Genomic DNA, 13,918 nt, shown 5'->3' with positions numbered 1-13,918 from the left:
ATGAGTTGTCAAAGGAATATTATTTATTATATATCACTTCATAAAACAATACAATCTCTACTGCCAGCAATTCAATTATACCAGCATCATGATTTCAAATGATTATGAGAACCTGCTTATTCTCAGATCCAAGGCACAGCTAGCTGCTGCTGCTGCTAAGTCGCTTCAGTCGTTTCCGACTCTGTGCGACCCCATAGACGGCAGCCCACCAGGCTCCTCCGTCCCTAGGATTCTCCAGGCAAGAACACTGGAGTGGGTTGCCATTGCCTTCTCCAAGGCACGGCTAGAGAGCAAGGCAAAATTCCTTCTGAGGTTCTAACAGAGATTAGAGCTTTTATCAACATGAGGTCTCAGATTCATGGAGTTAGCAGGAACTTTAAAGATGATCAGGTCCAACCCACAATCACACAGCCAAGCTCATGGCAAACCGAGACTAGAATCCAGTTGAATTAAGCCTTTGTAGGTAGAGCTCTTTTCCACCACACTGTGCTGTCTCATGGAGAAGGCAATGGCACCCCACTCCAGTACTCCTGCCTGGAAAATCCCATGGACAGAGGAGCCAGGTAGGCTGCAGTCCATGGGGTCGCGAAGAGTCGGACACAACTGAGCAACTTCACTTTCACGCATTGGAGAAGGAAATGGCAACCCACTCCAGTGTTCTTGCCTGGAGAATCCCAGGGACAGGGGAGCCTGGTAGGCTGCCGTCTATGGGGTCGCACAGAGTTGGACACGACTGAAGTGACTTAGCAGCAGCAGCAGCAGTGCTGTCTCCTGTCCTATATCTTTTGAAGCCAACTTTGTCCCTTTGAGTAACTCAGACCAGGAAGAAATCTTGGAAATACACTACAGCCTCTAATTTCTTAATAATAAGAAACACACACACACACAAATACTAGTTACTGGCTACACTGACATTTAGAGTACAGAAATGGCGAATTGTAAGCAAAAGCTGAATTACATTTATCACTGCTGCTGCTGCTGCTGCTAAGTCTCTCTTCAGACTCTGTGCGACCCCATAGATGGCAGCCCACCAGGCTCCCCTGTCCCTGGGATTCTCCAGGCAAGAACACTGGAGTGGGTTGCCATTTCCGTCTCCAATGTGTGAAAGTGAAAAGTGAAAGTGAAGTTGCTCAGTCGTGTCTGACTCTTAGCGACCCCATGGACTGCAGCCTACCAGGCTCCTCTGCCCATGGGATTTTCCAGGCAAGAGTACTGGAGTAGGGTGCCATTGCCTTCTCCAACATTTATCACTAGGGCTTCCTATTTCCAGAAGCCCAGGTCCCTGTCAAATTCATCCAACAAATAAATGGTTGTTTAGTTGCTAAGTCACGTCCGACTCTTTGGGACCCCATGGACTGTAGCCCATCAGGTTCCTCCGTCCATGGGATTCTCTAGGCAAGAATACTGGAGTGGGTTGTCATTTCCTTTTCCAGGGGATCTTCCTGACACAACGATCAAACCTGCATCTTCTAGTTGGCAGGCAGATTCTTTACTGCTGAGCCACCTGGGAAGCCCCACTCAGGTGGTGCTAGTGGTAAAGAACCTGCTGCCAGTGCAGGAGACATAAGAGACACGGGTTCGATCCCTGGGACGGGAAGATCCCTTGGAGGAGGGTGTAGCAATCCACTCCAGTATTCTTGCCTGGAGAATTCCATGAGCAGAGGAGCCTGGCAGGCTACAGTTGGAGTTGCAAAGAGCTGGACACAACTGAAGTGACTTAGCATGTATGGTGCTCCCTCCTAGCTAATTTCAAAGTTACTCAGGCCTAAGTTCTTAGGCCTCTTTGATTTCTCCATCTCCTCCCATACCCAATCAAAGTTGCTGCATCTTCTTTCACATGTATCTTCTGCAGACACTCTCCTTTCCTTGTTATTTGCACTACTTCTTTATCCTTTGTCGATCTCTGCCTGCATTTCAACTGTGCTTCCCAAAACAGCCAGATTAATCATCCAAAAACACAGCTTACATATGTCACTCTACTATTCAAAAGGATCTGAAGCTCTCTATTTCCTTTAGGATAAAATCTCATCGTCCCTTGATTATACCGTGAAATGGACAATATACTTCTGAGCCTCTGCTAATACCATTCCTTCTATCTAAAATATTCTCTCTCTTTCCCTTCTCTGTTCATCCAAATTTTATATTTCCTTCCAAGACATTTGCTCAAATACCTTTTTCTCTGTGAAGCCCACTGTCATCTCACTGGTACACGAGCATTCTGGGCAGGACAACAGTGCAAATAATCTGAGCAAGATGGAGTGAAGCAAGGAGGCTGGTGTGACTGGATGAGGTGAGAGCTATATTCCCTAGCAAAGATATATGACTTGGCAGAAAGATCATGCTGCCAGTGGTGACAAGAGCAGGCTACATGTAGAATGGCAAGTGCAGAAGCAAGGAAACTAGTTAAGAGGCTATTATAGTAATTTGGGTAAAAGGGTGCAGGCAGTGAGAAGAGTCTGAATATGGATATACAGGCTGACTGGATGAGGGACATGGGAACAAAGAAGTAGTTAAGGATGATTCCAAGTTGCTGGTCCTAAACAAGTGGAAGAGCAGAGATGTCTTTAACTGAGATAAGGGAGAGGACTGTGGCAGGAGCAGGTTTTGAGGTAGAAGATTTGGAGACAGGTTTGGGGTATGATCAGTTTAGGATGTATATCAGACATCCAAAGGAAAATGTCAAGCGGGAAATTTATTACCTCAATCTGAAATTCAGGGGAGAGGTTCTGGCTAGAGATATATATTTGACAATTGTCCAAATACACATCAGGCCAGTTTCATCAAACTTCTGTGATGATGGGTATGTTCCATATCTGCACTGCTCCATATGACACCCACAAGACATTTATGACTTGAAATGTGGACAGGGTGATTAAGGAACAGAATTGTTAATTTTAGTTAATTTACATTTAAATAAGCACATGTGGTTAGCGGCCACAAATGGGAATAAAGCATGTACATGTGACTGGATGAGCATCCTAGTGAATGTAGGTAGAGAGGACTAGGCACTGGGTTAAGCCTACCACATATTGTGATAGGAAATGTAAAAAAAAGAAACAACCCAAATCTCCATCAACAACAGAATAGAAAAATAATTAGTGACATATTCACATAAGATTGTCTTTCAACACTGAACACGTAAATCTCAGAAACAAGGTTAAATGAAAAGAAGTAACTCAGAGAAGAAAATTTTCCATAAAGGTCAAAAGCAGACAAAACGAAACAATGCACTGTTTAGGGATATATTAAAATTACTAAAACAATAAAGAAAAATCAAGGAATGATCATCCAAATATAGGACAACATCATCCCTTCATGGGAGTTGAGCACAGAGGGCTTCAAAGTTACTGAAATCTCCTTAACTGGATGGTGAGTACACAGGTATTCATTTTGTTGTTCTTTTTCATCCTATATACTCTGACATGTATAATATTAAATAATTAAAAGAGTATATAAATGAGGCAGTATATGGTTAAATGTCAAATGAATATTTCAAAACATCTTAAAATCATTAAGTTCAGAAAAAGGAAAGATAACTATGTGACCTCTATAGTGTCTAAAAAGGAGGAGAGATTTAGTCATATAAAGAAAAGAGGGAAGGGCATTCTAGAATAGTTATGAACATGTCACGTCCAAGAATCAGTGAATTAGTGAGTCTGACTGGAGACGAGTGAAGTTAGGTGGAAAAGCTGGGCTAAAGCCAGCTTATGAGATGCCTGAATGCTGGGTCAGGAAGTTTGGATTTAAAGCAAAAAAAGAAGTTTGGACTTCATCTTGAAATAGGGCAGAACCACTGGTGGTGTCTAAACAAGTCAATAGCATGGGAAAAGTGGTATATTAGTAGGACTAATATGATGATAAGGATCAACTAATAGACAGGAGGCTGGGAAAAAAGTCAGTTATAAAACCTGTAGCTGTGAGACGTCACAGAAGATTTAGTATGGCCTGAACTATGATTCTGATGGATAATAAAGTTTACTCCAAGATACTTTAGGATGAAAGATTCGAGAGTCTGATCTTGGGAACAGGCAGTGAAGGGGAAAGAGATTCAAAGATTACTCCAATTTTCAAGCTAAACTAGGGAAATGATGACACCAACATATGCAAAACTAGGAAAATCAATAGAGAAAACCAGTTTTGAAGGACGACCACTGATTCATTCATGGAATAAAAGTCAGGCAGTGTGATAGCTTCCCCTCAGGGAACAGCTTGTTGAGTCACACTTCTTTTTAAGTAACATATTCTTAATAGGCAAAGAGAAAATATTTAATACATAGTTCTTTGGGAGGAATAAAAGCTGTTATAGCTTTTAACTCTACAAGAATTTTACAAGCACCATTTTAAAAGAATACTGTTATAGTAATACTGAGTTGCTTTTCAAAATAAACTGAAAGAAGGAACAGAATACAAAAGTAGAGATGTTCTGTAAAATGTCAGAGGTGAAGGAGTGAAACTACTCAATCCAATTTGACCGAACGCTCTTTGAGGACAGAATTTATCAGCTGTCCCTGATCCCCACAGCACTGAGCACAATGAATGATCACTACAGAATATTGATACTTAAGTAAGGCTGAATGAACAGACAGAAAAGAGTGAGGGCAAAAACAAGCTAATTAGGAATATCCTACCCAAGCCTCCAGAACCCAGCATACCTTAAAGGAGCTAACGTTATGGAAGGAGAGTGCTTTAGCCTTATCATCCTGGCTGAAAGGTAGGTTGAGCCTGTGGTACCTGGTTTAGGAGACTAAAATACCAAACAAAAAATGGAAAGGATGCCAATTCTCAAGGAAACATATACTGAGTTTCTGCTCCCCACATTACTACCTAATGAGACTGTCCCCAACTCTAACCTTTAAGGCAGACAGTAGAATGTAACTTTTTAAGTGTGTGGCTAAAGATATTCAAGGGCATCCTGTCCTTTTAAACTGTTAAAAAGCCATTGTTTTGGTTGAAAGTGGTTTAAAAGTCTGTTTCTTAAGCCTTTAGAACAAAGAAATGCAAATAGAGCTACAGGTAAAGTGAGATGATTGATGCCCAGGTGTTTCAAGAGGTTGCCAGTGACTGGGCTAAGACCTGCAGGTTCTCCCAGGTTAAGATGATCTGGCAGAGTCCCAACTTATCCAATATGGCTACAAAAGGAACAATGAGGCTGCTTTCTAAATGAATTGATCTTATACAAATGCCTTAAGACCACCTCTTTCTAAAGAGGTTAGAACAGAAAAGAAATGGCCAAACATTGGCAACTGTTGTTCAGTCGCTAAGTAGTGTCCGACTCTGAGACCACAAGGACTGCAGCACACCAGGCTTCCCTGTCCTTCACTACCTCCTGGAGTTTGGTCAAACTCATGTCCATTAAGTCAATGCTGCCATCCAACCATCTCCTCCTCTGTCGCCCCCTTCTCCACCTGCCTTCAATCTTTCCCAGCATCAGGGTCTTCTCCAATGAGTCAGTTCTTCGCATCAGGTGGCCAAAGTATTGGAGCTTCAGCTTCAGCATCAATCCTTCCAAGGAATATTCAGGGTTGATTTCCTTTAGGATTGACTGGTTTGATCTGCCTGCTGTCCAAGGGACTCTGAAGAGTTTTCTCCAATACTACAGTTCAGAGGCAGAATAAAATAACAGTTCAGAGCTCATGCTCTGGCACCATACAGACATGGGTTAAATCCCAATTCTTCCAGGAAACAGCTACATAACCATATCTTTTAACACATTCCTATTATGCAAAGTAGGATTGATTACCTTCCTTAAGATTTAAATATATGATAACTTCAGATGCTAGTATGTTCCTTCCTAAAACTACACCATGACCCCTTTGATTGGACCTGCATTTTCCTTACTAGCCTCAGCCAGTAATTTTTAGTGAAGAGCTTTCTAGATGGATGATCTCAATTATTGTGCTTTGAATCTCCAATTTCCCTCTCTGAAAAACCACTTCATTTTGAAGTTCTGGTTCTTCAACCCATGCCCTGGGCTTCATCAGTGAAAGTGAAGAACAGGAGGAGAAAAAACAAAGAAAATCGAATTATAAGTAGAACTTACAAACTTTGTAGTTGTGTAAACTTAAAATTGATGCTTTCTTTAAAAATCACAAATTCTGTAGAACCTATTAGCAATAATTTTAAGAAGTGTTCTTACACATAGGAGGCCCAGGGAGGTACCCTGCCTATGTTCAGCACCCCCACTTCCCTCTCTCAACTCAGGGATCTTTCTGTTTGTTGTACTGGAATCTGTGGTGTAGTGGGAAACAGAAGAGGGAAAAGTTCCACAGATTCTTCATTTGCATTTGGCCTCCTTTAGAACCATTACAGCTCTCCTAGTTCAGGCAGTAAAGACTAAGTCCCAACCAGTTTCAACTCCCTTACGATCCTGCACACAGCCACCAAATTAAATCCTAAACTAGCAGTCTTCATGAAGATCCCTTCCCACATCAAAAACTCTTAAGGGCTCCCTACCTTTTATTCGCTAGAAAGAGCCCAACTCAAATCCAAAGGCCAGGCTAACATCATTCTACTTTTATAGCACAGTACTTGTTTCCTCCCAATTCCCCGAAGGAAATTCTTTAAGGCTCTGACTAATCTGCTCATTGCGCTCCCAACACAGACAAACCTGCACGCCCAGGAAAGATTACACCCATCCCCACGCACCTTTCCTTCAAAGGCCAGCCCAGACCGCCCCATCTTTGCCCCGCAACCGTGCTCCTCAAACACACTGCCCAGTCTTCTGACCCTCTCAAGTACACCCCTTTTTACTGGCTATACTCTCGTGGCATCTCAATCCTTTCCAACCACTTTGAAGGCAGGCCACGTTCATTACACAGAGGATCATCAATGTGCCCTGCACTTAGTAGATTCAGGGTATTTTTTAAACCAGAGGAGGAGTTCAAATAGTGTATCTAAATAGGGCAAGACAATACTGCCCATCTTTGGCAATTCCCCTTTAGTCACAGTAAAGGGTATTATTCAGCGTTTGCTACAACGCTGAAAATTTCTAGTATACACAGAACAGTCATGTGGAGAGAGCACGCCACCGGATGGCAGAAACCTGCGTCCCAGTCCTGGTTTTTGCCACATGCTCTGCATCTGTGGGGAAATCACACAATCTCTCTGGGCCTCGGTGGTCTCAGGTGTAAAGCGGGAGAGCCACTGTAAAGGCTTCCAGGGTGTCTCTCGGCTCCCACAGTCCCCCCACAGGAAAGCCAACACTCGGCTGCTCGCTAAGGCGGAGGCAGGCAAACTTTTACACTTGCCAGGGCTGGCATTTCCAAACGGGAGTGGAAACTCAGTCCGCACAGGAAAAAGCGGCGCTGAGAGGAAGGTGAGAAGCGGTGTCTCCGGACTCGGATCCTTTACCCCATGGCCAGGAACAGTCCGCCTTGGGTTCCTGTCCCCTCACAGGCAGACTTCCCCCGAGAGTGGCCCGGCCCGGTGCGGCTCCCGGGAGCGGGCCGAGGTGACTGTCCGCGCCCGTGCCCCGCGCCCCCCGCACTTGTGACACACGCGGGGTGACCCGGGTCACAGCCTCCGTCCGTCCTCACCGCCTGAGGGACGCCCTTCTCTCCCGGGCAAGGCTCCTCGCGCCGCCCCGCGAGCCGCCCTTCCGGGCCCCGGGCGGCCTCTGCGCTGCCGCCCGGGCCCCAGGCCGCCGGGACCCGCGGCGTGAAGGGAGGCGGCAGCAGCGGCTTTAAGTGCTGAATCACCACTTTGCAACCCGAGCTCCAAACCACCGTGACCTGCGGGCCCCGAGGGCCCGGGCGCTCCGCTCGGCTTACCCACAGAGGCGCTCCGAGGGCGGCAGGCGGGCGCCGAGGACCGAGCGGAAGGTGCTGGGCAGCGCGGAATGCAGCAGCCACGCTAGCCGGTACCGCATACCCCAGCGAAGCCGCCGGGATCACAGCGAACGCTTCCTCCTTGTGCCGAGCCGGCCTCGCTCACTGCGCATGCTCAGCCTGCCGCGCCGCGCCGCCTCCCGAGAGCCTCGGAGCGGCCGCCTCTCCGGGTTTTCTCTGGAGCCCGATAAGGCGTGGAACGGCGGGCGGCCAAGACACCGGCTGACCGGAGGGACGGAATGTAGCCGGGGAGCTGCGGGAGCCGGGCCACCAGGCCTCCCCGGGCGAGGAGGGACCCTCCTGGGTCACGCCGGATTCACGCGTGAGGGCGGCTGTGTATCTGGTCTGTGTTAGCCGGGGGCAGGGGACGCACGAATACTGTGAGGGCACAAGGGGCCATGTTTGCGAAGGCGCCCCCATTGGCTGTCGGTCCCGGCGGTGCAGGTGTTGGTACAAGGTCCGCCGGCGAGGCGACCTCCCACAAAATGAATCGGCGACTGGCGCGCGGCCCTCGGGCTCCCTCTAGAGCGCGATGGGGACGTGGACGGTGGGGTAGGGGACTGGGGAGAAATTAAACGCGAGAGTCCCCGAGAGAGGCCGGGACCTGGGGGGAGTTTCCACCCTGGGAAACTAGCAACCTTTCCAAGACCTAGGTGGACGTGGGACCGGCCACGGCAAAACAAGGCCTTCCTGGATTTACAAATCCAGAATAAAAACTACCACTCTGTACTACTACTACATTAAAAAAAAAAAAGTATGGGTAGTACTACTAGTATTCAGTGTATTTCAGGCACTATTTGTAAGACTTTTTTCTCCATGGCTTTATGATGTTTTGCATCTAAGAACAAGGTAATTGTTGTTATGAATTTAACTTTCCTTTACGTTATTTTACAGGGTTTTTGTTTGTTTGTTTGTTTTTAAGAAAAGCGCGATTAGGGTTAGCAATTCCCTAACTTGGGGCTTCCCAGGTGTCCCAGTGGCAAAGAATCGCCTGCCAATGCAGGAGAAATGGGTTCGATCGCTGATGGGAGAAGATCACGAATATTGGGGCGCAACTAATCCCTAGTGTCACAACTATTGAGCCTGTGCTCTAGAGCCGGGGAATGGCAACTCCTGAGCCCACGGTGCCCTAGACCCCTTGCTCTGCATCAAGAGAAGCCACTGCAGTAAGACCGCAGAATGCAACTAGAGGGTAGCGCCTCCCCCTACCCCACCCAGAGAAAAGCTGGTTCAGCTGTGAAGACCCAGCACAGAGCACCCCCCTAACTCCCCCCACCCCCGCCCCACCCCCGGCAAAAGAAAGAATCCTGACAGTTCAGGAGCTGTAGGAGAGGTGGGGAGGATCTTCCCCTGGGGAAGATCCCCTGGAGGAGGTAAGGATAGCCTGCTCCAGAATTCTTGCCTGGAAAAATTCCATGGACAGAGGAGCCTAGTCGGGTAGAGTCCTTGGGATCACAAAGAGTTGGAAGCGACTGAGAGACTGAAACACAAACACAGACACTTCCCTAACTTAAGTGCTTTTAGGTTCCTGATGTGGCAGACCTGAGACTGCAGCCAAAAACAGTGTTCTGAATCCTATTATTGCTTCTAAGGGGAATCGGGAGAAGGATCCCTTAAGTGGATAGTTCATCAGTGAGGTTCTTGGGGATCTTTTTTTACCATATAGTTTCAGCTAAAGGTAAACCCGGGAGGGATGAAAACAGGTAGCAGAAAGGAGGAAGCCCTCCTAGTGCTGTAAGGTACAATTTCACAATGTTACATTCTCCTTCCAGCCCATCTGTTTTAGTTTCTGGTGGCTGCCATAACAAATTACCACCAATTTAGTGGCTTAAAACAACAGAAATTTATTCTTTCACAGTCTGGAGGCCAGAAGGCCAAAATTAAGATGTTGGCAGGGTGGCACTCCCTACAGACAGTCTTAGGGGAGAATCTGTTCTTTGCTTCTTTCAACCTCCTTGGCTTCAGGCCCTGTTACTCCAATAAGCATCTTTACATTGCCTTCTCCTCTGTGTGTCTTTTCTTTGGTCTCTTAATAGGACATTCGTCATTGGATTTAGGGCACAGCAAGGTAATCCAGGATGATCCTATCTCATCCTTAACTTAATTACATCTGCAAAGACACTTTTTTACAAATAATGTTAACATTTACAGGCTACTGGGTTTAGGACACAGCCATGTCTTTTGGCCTCAAAATAAAGAGAGGAAGGAGAACCCCTGCCTGTTCACCAACTCCAAATCACACAACTGTCACAGGTAACTGATGCTTTGTTGTTGTTTAGTTGCTCGGTTGTGTCCGACTGTTTTGCAGCCACATGGACTGTAGCCCAGCAGGCTCCTCTGTCCATGGGATTTCTCAGGCAAGAATGCTGGAGTGGGCTGTTGCCATTTCCTTCTCCAGGGGATCTTCCCAACCCAAGGATCGAACTCCCATCTCCTGCATTGGCAGGCAGATTCTTTACCACTGAGTCACCTGGGAGACCCCCAGCTGATGCTTACAACAATATAAACTTGTCAGTGCTCTTTCAACCCCTGCTGAAAAGGCATTGCCTTTACAAAACTTTCCTTCAGTTCTATTCTTCACATACCCTACTGGAAATAACCACTCCCCAAGGGCACTTACTTGAATCTTAATCTTCCGCATGTGTAAGAAGCAAAAGATTGGGAATGATTTCTTAGTCATTTTTGTATCTCGCCTGGCAGCAAGCACATCCTTACACAATGTTTGTCAAATGCATGTTTGCTGAATCTTATTAAGCCTCTAGGTGTAACTACAATTTATAGGAAATACAGGGGACAAATCTGTTAAATCACACCATAAAGATACAATTGGCAAACTTTAGAATGTTTGTAACATCACAAAGTGTCAGACTTTATTTTTTGGGGCTCCAAAATCACAGCAGATGGTGACTGCAGCCATGAAATTAAAAGACACTTACTCCTTGGAAGGAAAGTTATGACCAACCTAGATAGCATATTCAAAAGCAGAGACATTACTTTGCCAACAAAGGTCCGTCTAGTCAAGGCTATGGTTTTTCTAGTGGTCATGTATGGATGTAAGAGTTGGACTGTGAAGAAAGCTGAGGGCTGAAGAATTGATGCTTTTGAACTGTGGTGTTGGAGAAGACTCTTGAGAGTCCCTTGGACTGCAAGGAGATCCAGCCAGTCCATTCTGAAGATCAGCCCTGGGATTTCTTTGGAAGGAAAGATGCTAAAGCTGAAACTCCAGTACTCTGGCCACCTCATGTGAAGAGTTGACTCATTGGAAAAGACTCTGATGCTGGGAGGGATTGGGGGCAGGAGGAGAAGGGGACGACAGAGGATGAGATGGCTGGATGGCATCACTGACTCGATGGCTGTGAGTCTGAGTGACCTCCAGGAGTTGGTGATGGGCATGGAGGCCTGGCATGCTGCGATTCATAGGGTCGCAAAGAGTCAGACACAACTGAGCAACTGAACTGAACTGAACATCACACAACAAATGATTTATTTCTTCTACAAATAAATTGCAAAATAAAGAGAGGAAGGAGAAGCCTGTGAATTAAAAGGGAGTTGGAATTGGTGAGCTATGACAAGCTGTTATAAAATTTAAATGAAAATGCAAAGGGCCAGGAAGACCCAAGGCAATCTTAAAACAGAATCTGGAACATTTACACTACCAAATTTTTTATTTTCTTCTTCTTGTTTTTTTTTTTTTTTTTCCTGCTGTACCACAAGGCTTGTGGAATCTTAGTTCTTTGACCAGGGATTGAACCCAGGCCCTCAGCAGTGAGAGTACAGAGTCCTAATGTCTGGACTGTCAGGAAATTCCCACTACCAAATATTAAAAGTTACTATTAAGCTTTAGTAATTGAGATAATATGTTAATGGTATGAGGGCAGACAAATAGGCATGGAAAACCATTTACTAGTATCTACAAAAGCTACACATATGTGTATGTTATGACCCAGCAATTCCAGCTTTAGCTGTATACTCATCAGAAATGTGAACGTATATCCATGAAGATGCATGTGCTAGAATATTCATAGTAGCATAAGTATTAACAGTCCCCAACTGGGAGCAATCCAAGTGCCATCAACAGTAAAATGCATAGAAAAATAAACTGCAGAATAGTCACACTTTGGAATACTGGATGATATGAATGAATTTCACAAACCTGATGAAAGAAGTAAGACCCAAAAGAGTATAAACTATATGAGTCCATGCTTTTTCAAGCCCTGTTGAAAACCAGACAAAACTAATCTATAATATTAGAAATCAGGTTAGTGGTTGCTCTGTGGTCTGCAGTGACTGAAAGAGAATGCTAGGAACTTGTGGGGTGTGTTTTACATGAGTGTGTTCAGTTTTTAAAAATTAATTTAGCTTATGATTTATATACTTCAATAATTCAATAAAATCTTCAAAAATGGAAAGCAAAAATAAATAAATTTTTTAAAAAATGAAAAGCAAGAAGAGGCATATTAACCAAATGAAATACTTGGTTCTTGTTTAAATCCTGATTTGAACAAACCCACTGTGAAAAATAAGTGCTTATGAGATAATCAGAAAATTAAGAACACTGACTAGATTGTTCATGATATTAAATAATTTACTTTGGGGCTATGTTAGTGGCTGGTCACAGCAGCTTTTTTTTTTTTTAATAGAGTCTTTTGAGATTCATACTGAAATAATATATGCCTAGGATTTGGTTCAGAATAATTCCATCTTCAGTGAAGGATGAGGGAAGTGGGGAAATATCTGTCAGGAACTGATAATTATGGAAACAAGATAATAGTGAAAGGTTGTTGCTGAACCATGCAAAGATGCCAGGATTCTTGGCCTCCGGAGGAGAAGAATTCAATCCGGGGCTAGAGATGAGGCTTGATCGCTCAGAGCTTTTGTATAATAAAGTTCTATTAAAGTACAAAGGAGATAGAGAAAGCTTCTGACATAGGCATCAGAAGGGGGCAGAAGGAGTACCCCCTTGCTAGTGTTAGCGCTGGAGTTACGTACTCTCCAATGAATCCAAAGAATGTCTGGAGGTTGTAAAGACCTCACCAGACCTACTCCCATAATTTACATTTTAAGATAACAGAGTTAGCCAGAATGTTTAATCCAGAGACTGTCCTCAGGAAGGATACATTCAGTTCAGTTCAGTTCAGTCGCTCAGTCATGTCCGACTCTTTGCAACTCCATGAATTGCAGCACTCCAGGCATCCCTGTCCATCACCAACTCCCGGAGTTCACTCAAACTCATGTCCATCGAGTCGGTGATGCCATCTAGCCATCTCATCCTCTATCGTCCCCTTCTCCTCCTGCCCCCAATCCCTCCCAGCATCAGAGTCTTTTCCAGTGAGTCAGCTCTTCACATGAGGTGGCCAGAGTACTGGAGTTTCAGCTTTAGTATCATTCCTTCCAAAGAACACCCAGGACTGATCTCCTTTAGAATGGACTGGTTGGATCTCCTTGCAGTCCAAGGGACTCTCAAGAGTCTTCTCCAACACCACAGTTCAAAAGCATCAATTCTTCAGCGCTCAGCTTTCTTCACAGTTCAACTCTCACATCCATACATGACCACTGGAAAAACCATAGCTTTGACTAGATGGACCTTTGTTGGCAAAGTAATGTCTCTGCTTTTGAATATGCTATCTAGGTTGGTCATAACTTTCCTTCCAAGGAGTAAGCGTCTTTTAATTTCATGGCTGCAGTCACCATCTACAGTGATTTTGGAGCCCCCCAAAATAAAGTCTGACAGTTCAGTCTGAGCGACTGAACTGAATGAACTGACTGGGAGCCCCCCAAAATAAAGTCAGCCACTGTTTCCACTGTTTCCCCATCTATTTGCCATGAAGTGATGGGACTGGATGCCGTGATCTTAGTTTTCTGAATGTTGAGCTTTAAGCCAACTTTTTCACCCTCCTCTTTCACCTTCATTGAGAGGCTTTTTAGTTCTTCTTCACTTTCTGCCATAAGGGTGGTGTTATCTGCATATCTGAGGTTATTGATATTTCTCCCAGCAATCTTGATTCCAGCTTGTGCTTCTTCCAGCCCAGCGTTTCTCATGATGTACTCTGCATATAAGTTAAATAAGCAGAGTGACAAAATACAGCTTCAAC

The 13,918-nt window shown here is 45.0% G+C and overlaps 2 protein-coding genes across 4 annotated transcripts in view; one reads left to right on the top strand and one right to left on the bottom strand.

The window, feature by feature from the left end:
- IDE (insulin degrading enzyme) overlaps nucleotides 1–7,942 on the bottom strand; it is a 93,941-nt gene extending 85,999 nt beyond the window's left edge. Inside the window, exon 1 of one of the 3 annotated variants that reach the window (XM_027529308.1) lies at nucleotides 7,770–7,942. In XM_027529308.1, coding sequence (XP_027385109.1) covers nucleotides 7,770–7,867 — 98 coding nt within the window. In that variant the 5' untranslated portion in view covers nucleotides 7,868–7,942. The remainder of the gene's footprint in view (nucleotides 1–7,769) is intronic. The other 2 variants (XM_027529312.1, XM_027529310.1) reach the window with 2 other exon arrangements.
- Nucleotides 7,943–8,006: 64 nt separating this feature from the next.
- The window catches only part of KIF11 (kinesin family member 11), a 75,584-nt gene continuing 69,672 nt past the window's right edge, over nucleotides 8,007–13,918 (top strand). Inside the window, exon 1 of the mRNA XM_027529307.1 lies at nucleotides 8,007–8,169. The gene's annotated coding sequence lies outside the window, so the exon portion shown is untranslated. The remainder of the gene's footprint in view (nucleotides 8,170–13,918) is intronic.

This window comes from Bos indicus x Bos taurus, chromosome 26 (genome assembly GCF_003369695.1).
Source record: "Bos indicus x Bos taurus breed Angus x Brahman F1 hybrid chromosome 26, Bos_hybrid_MaternalHap_v2.0, whole genome shotgun sequence".
NCBI lineage: Eukaryota > Metazoa > Chordata > Mammalia > Artiodactyla > Bovidae > Bos > Bos indicus x Bos taurus.
This window is presented reverse-complemented; position numbering and strand designations above follow the sequence as displayed.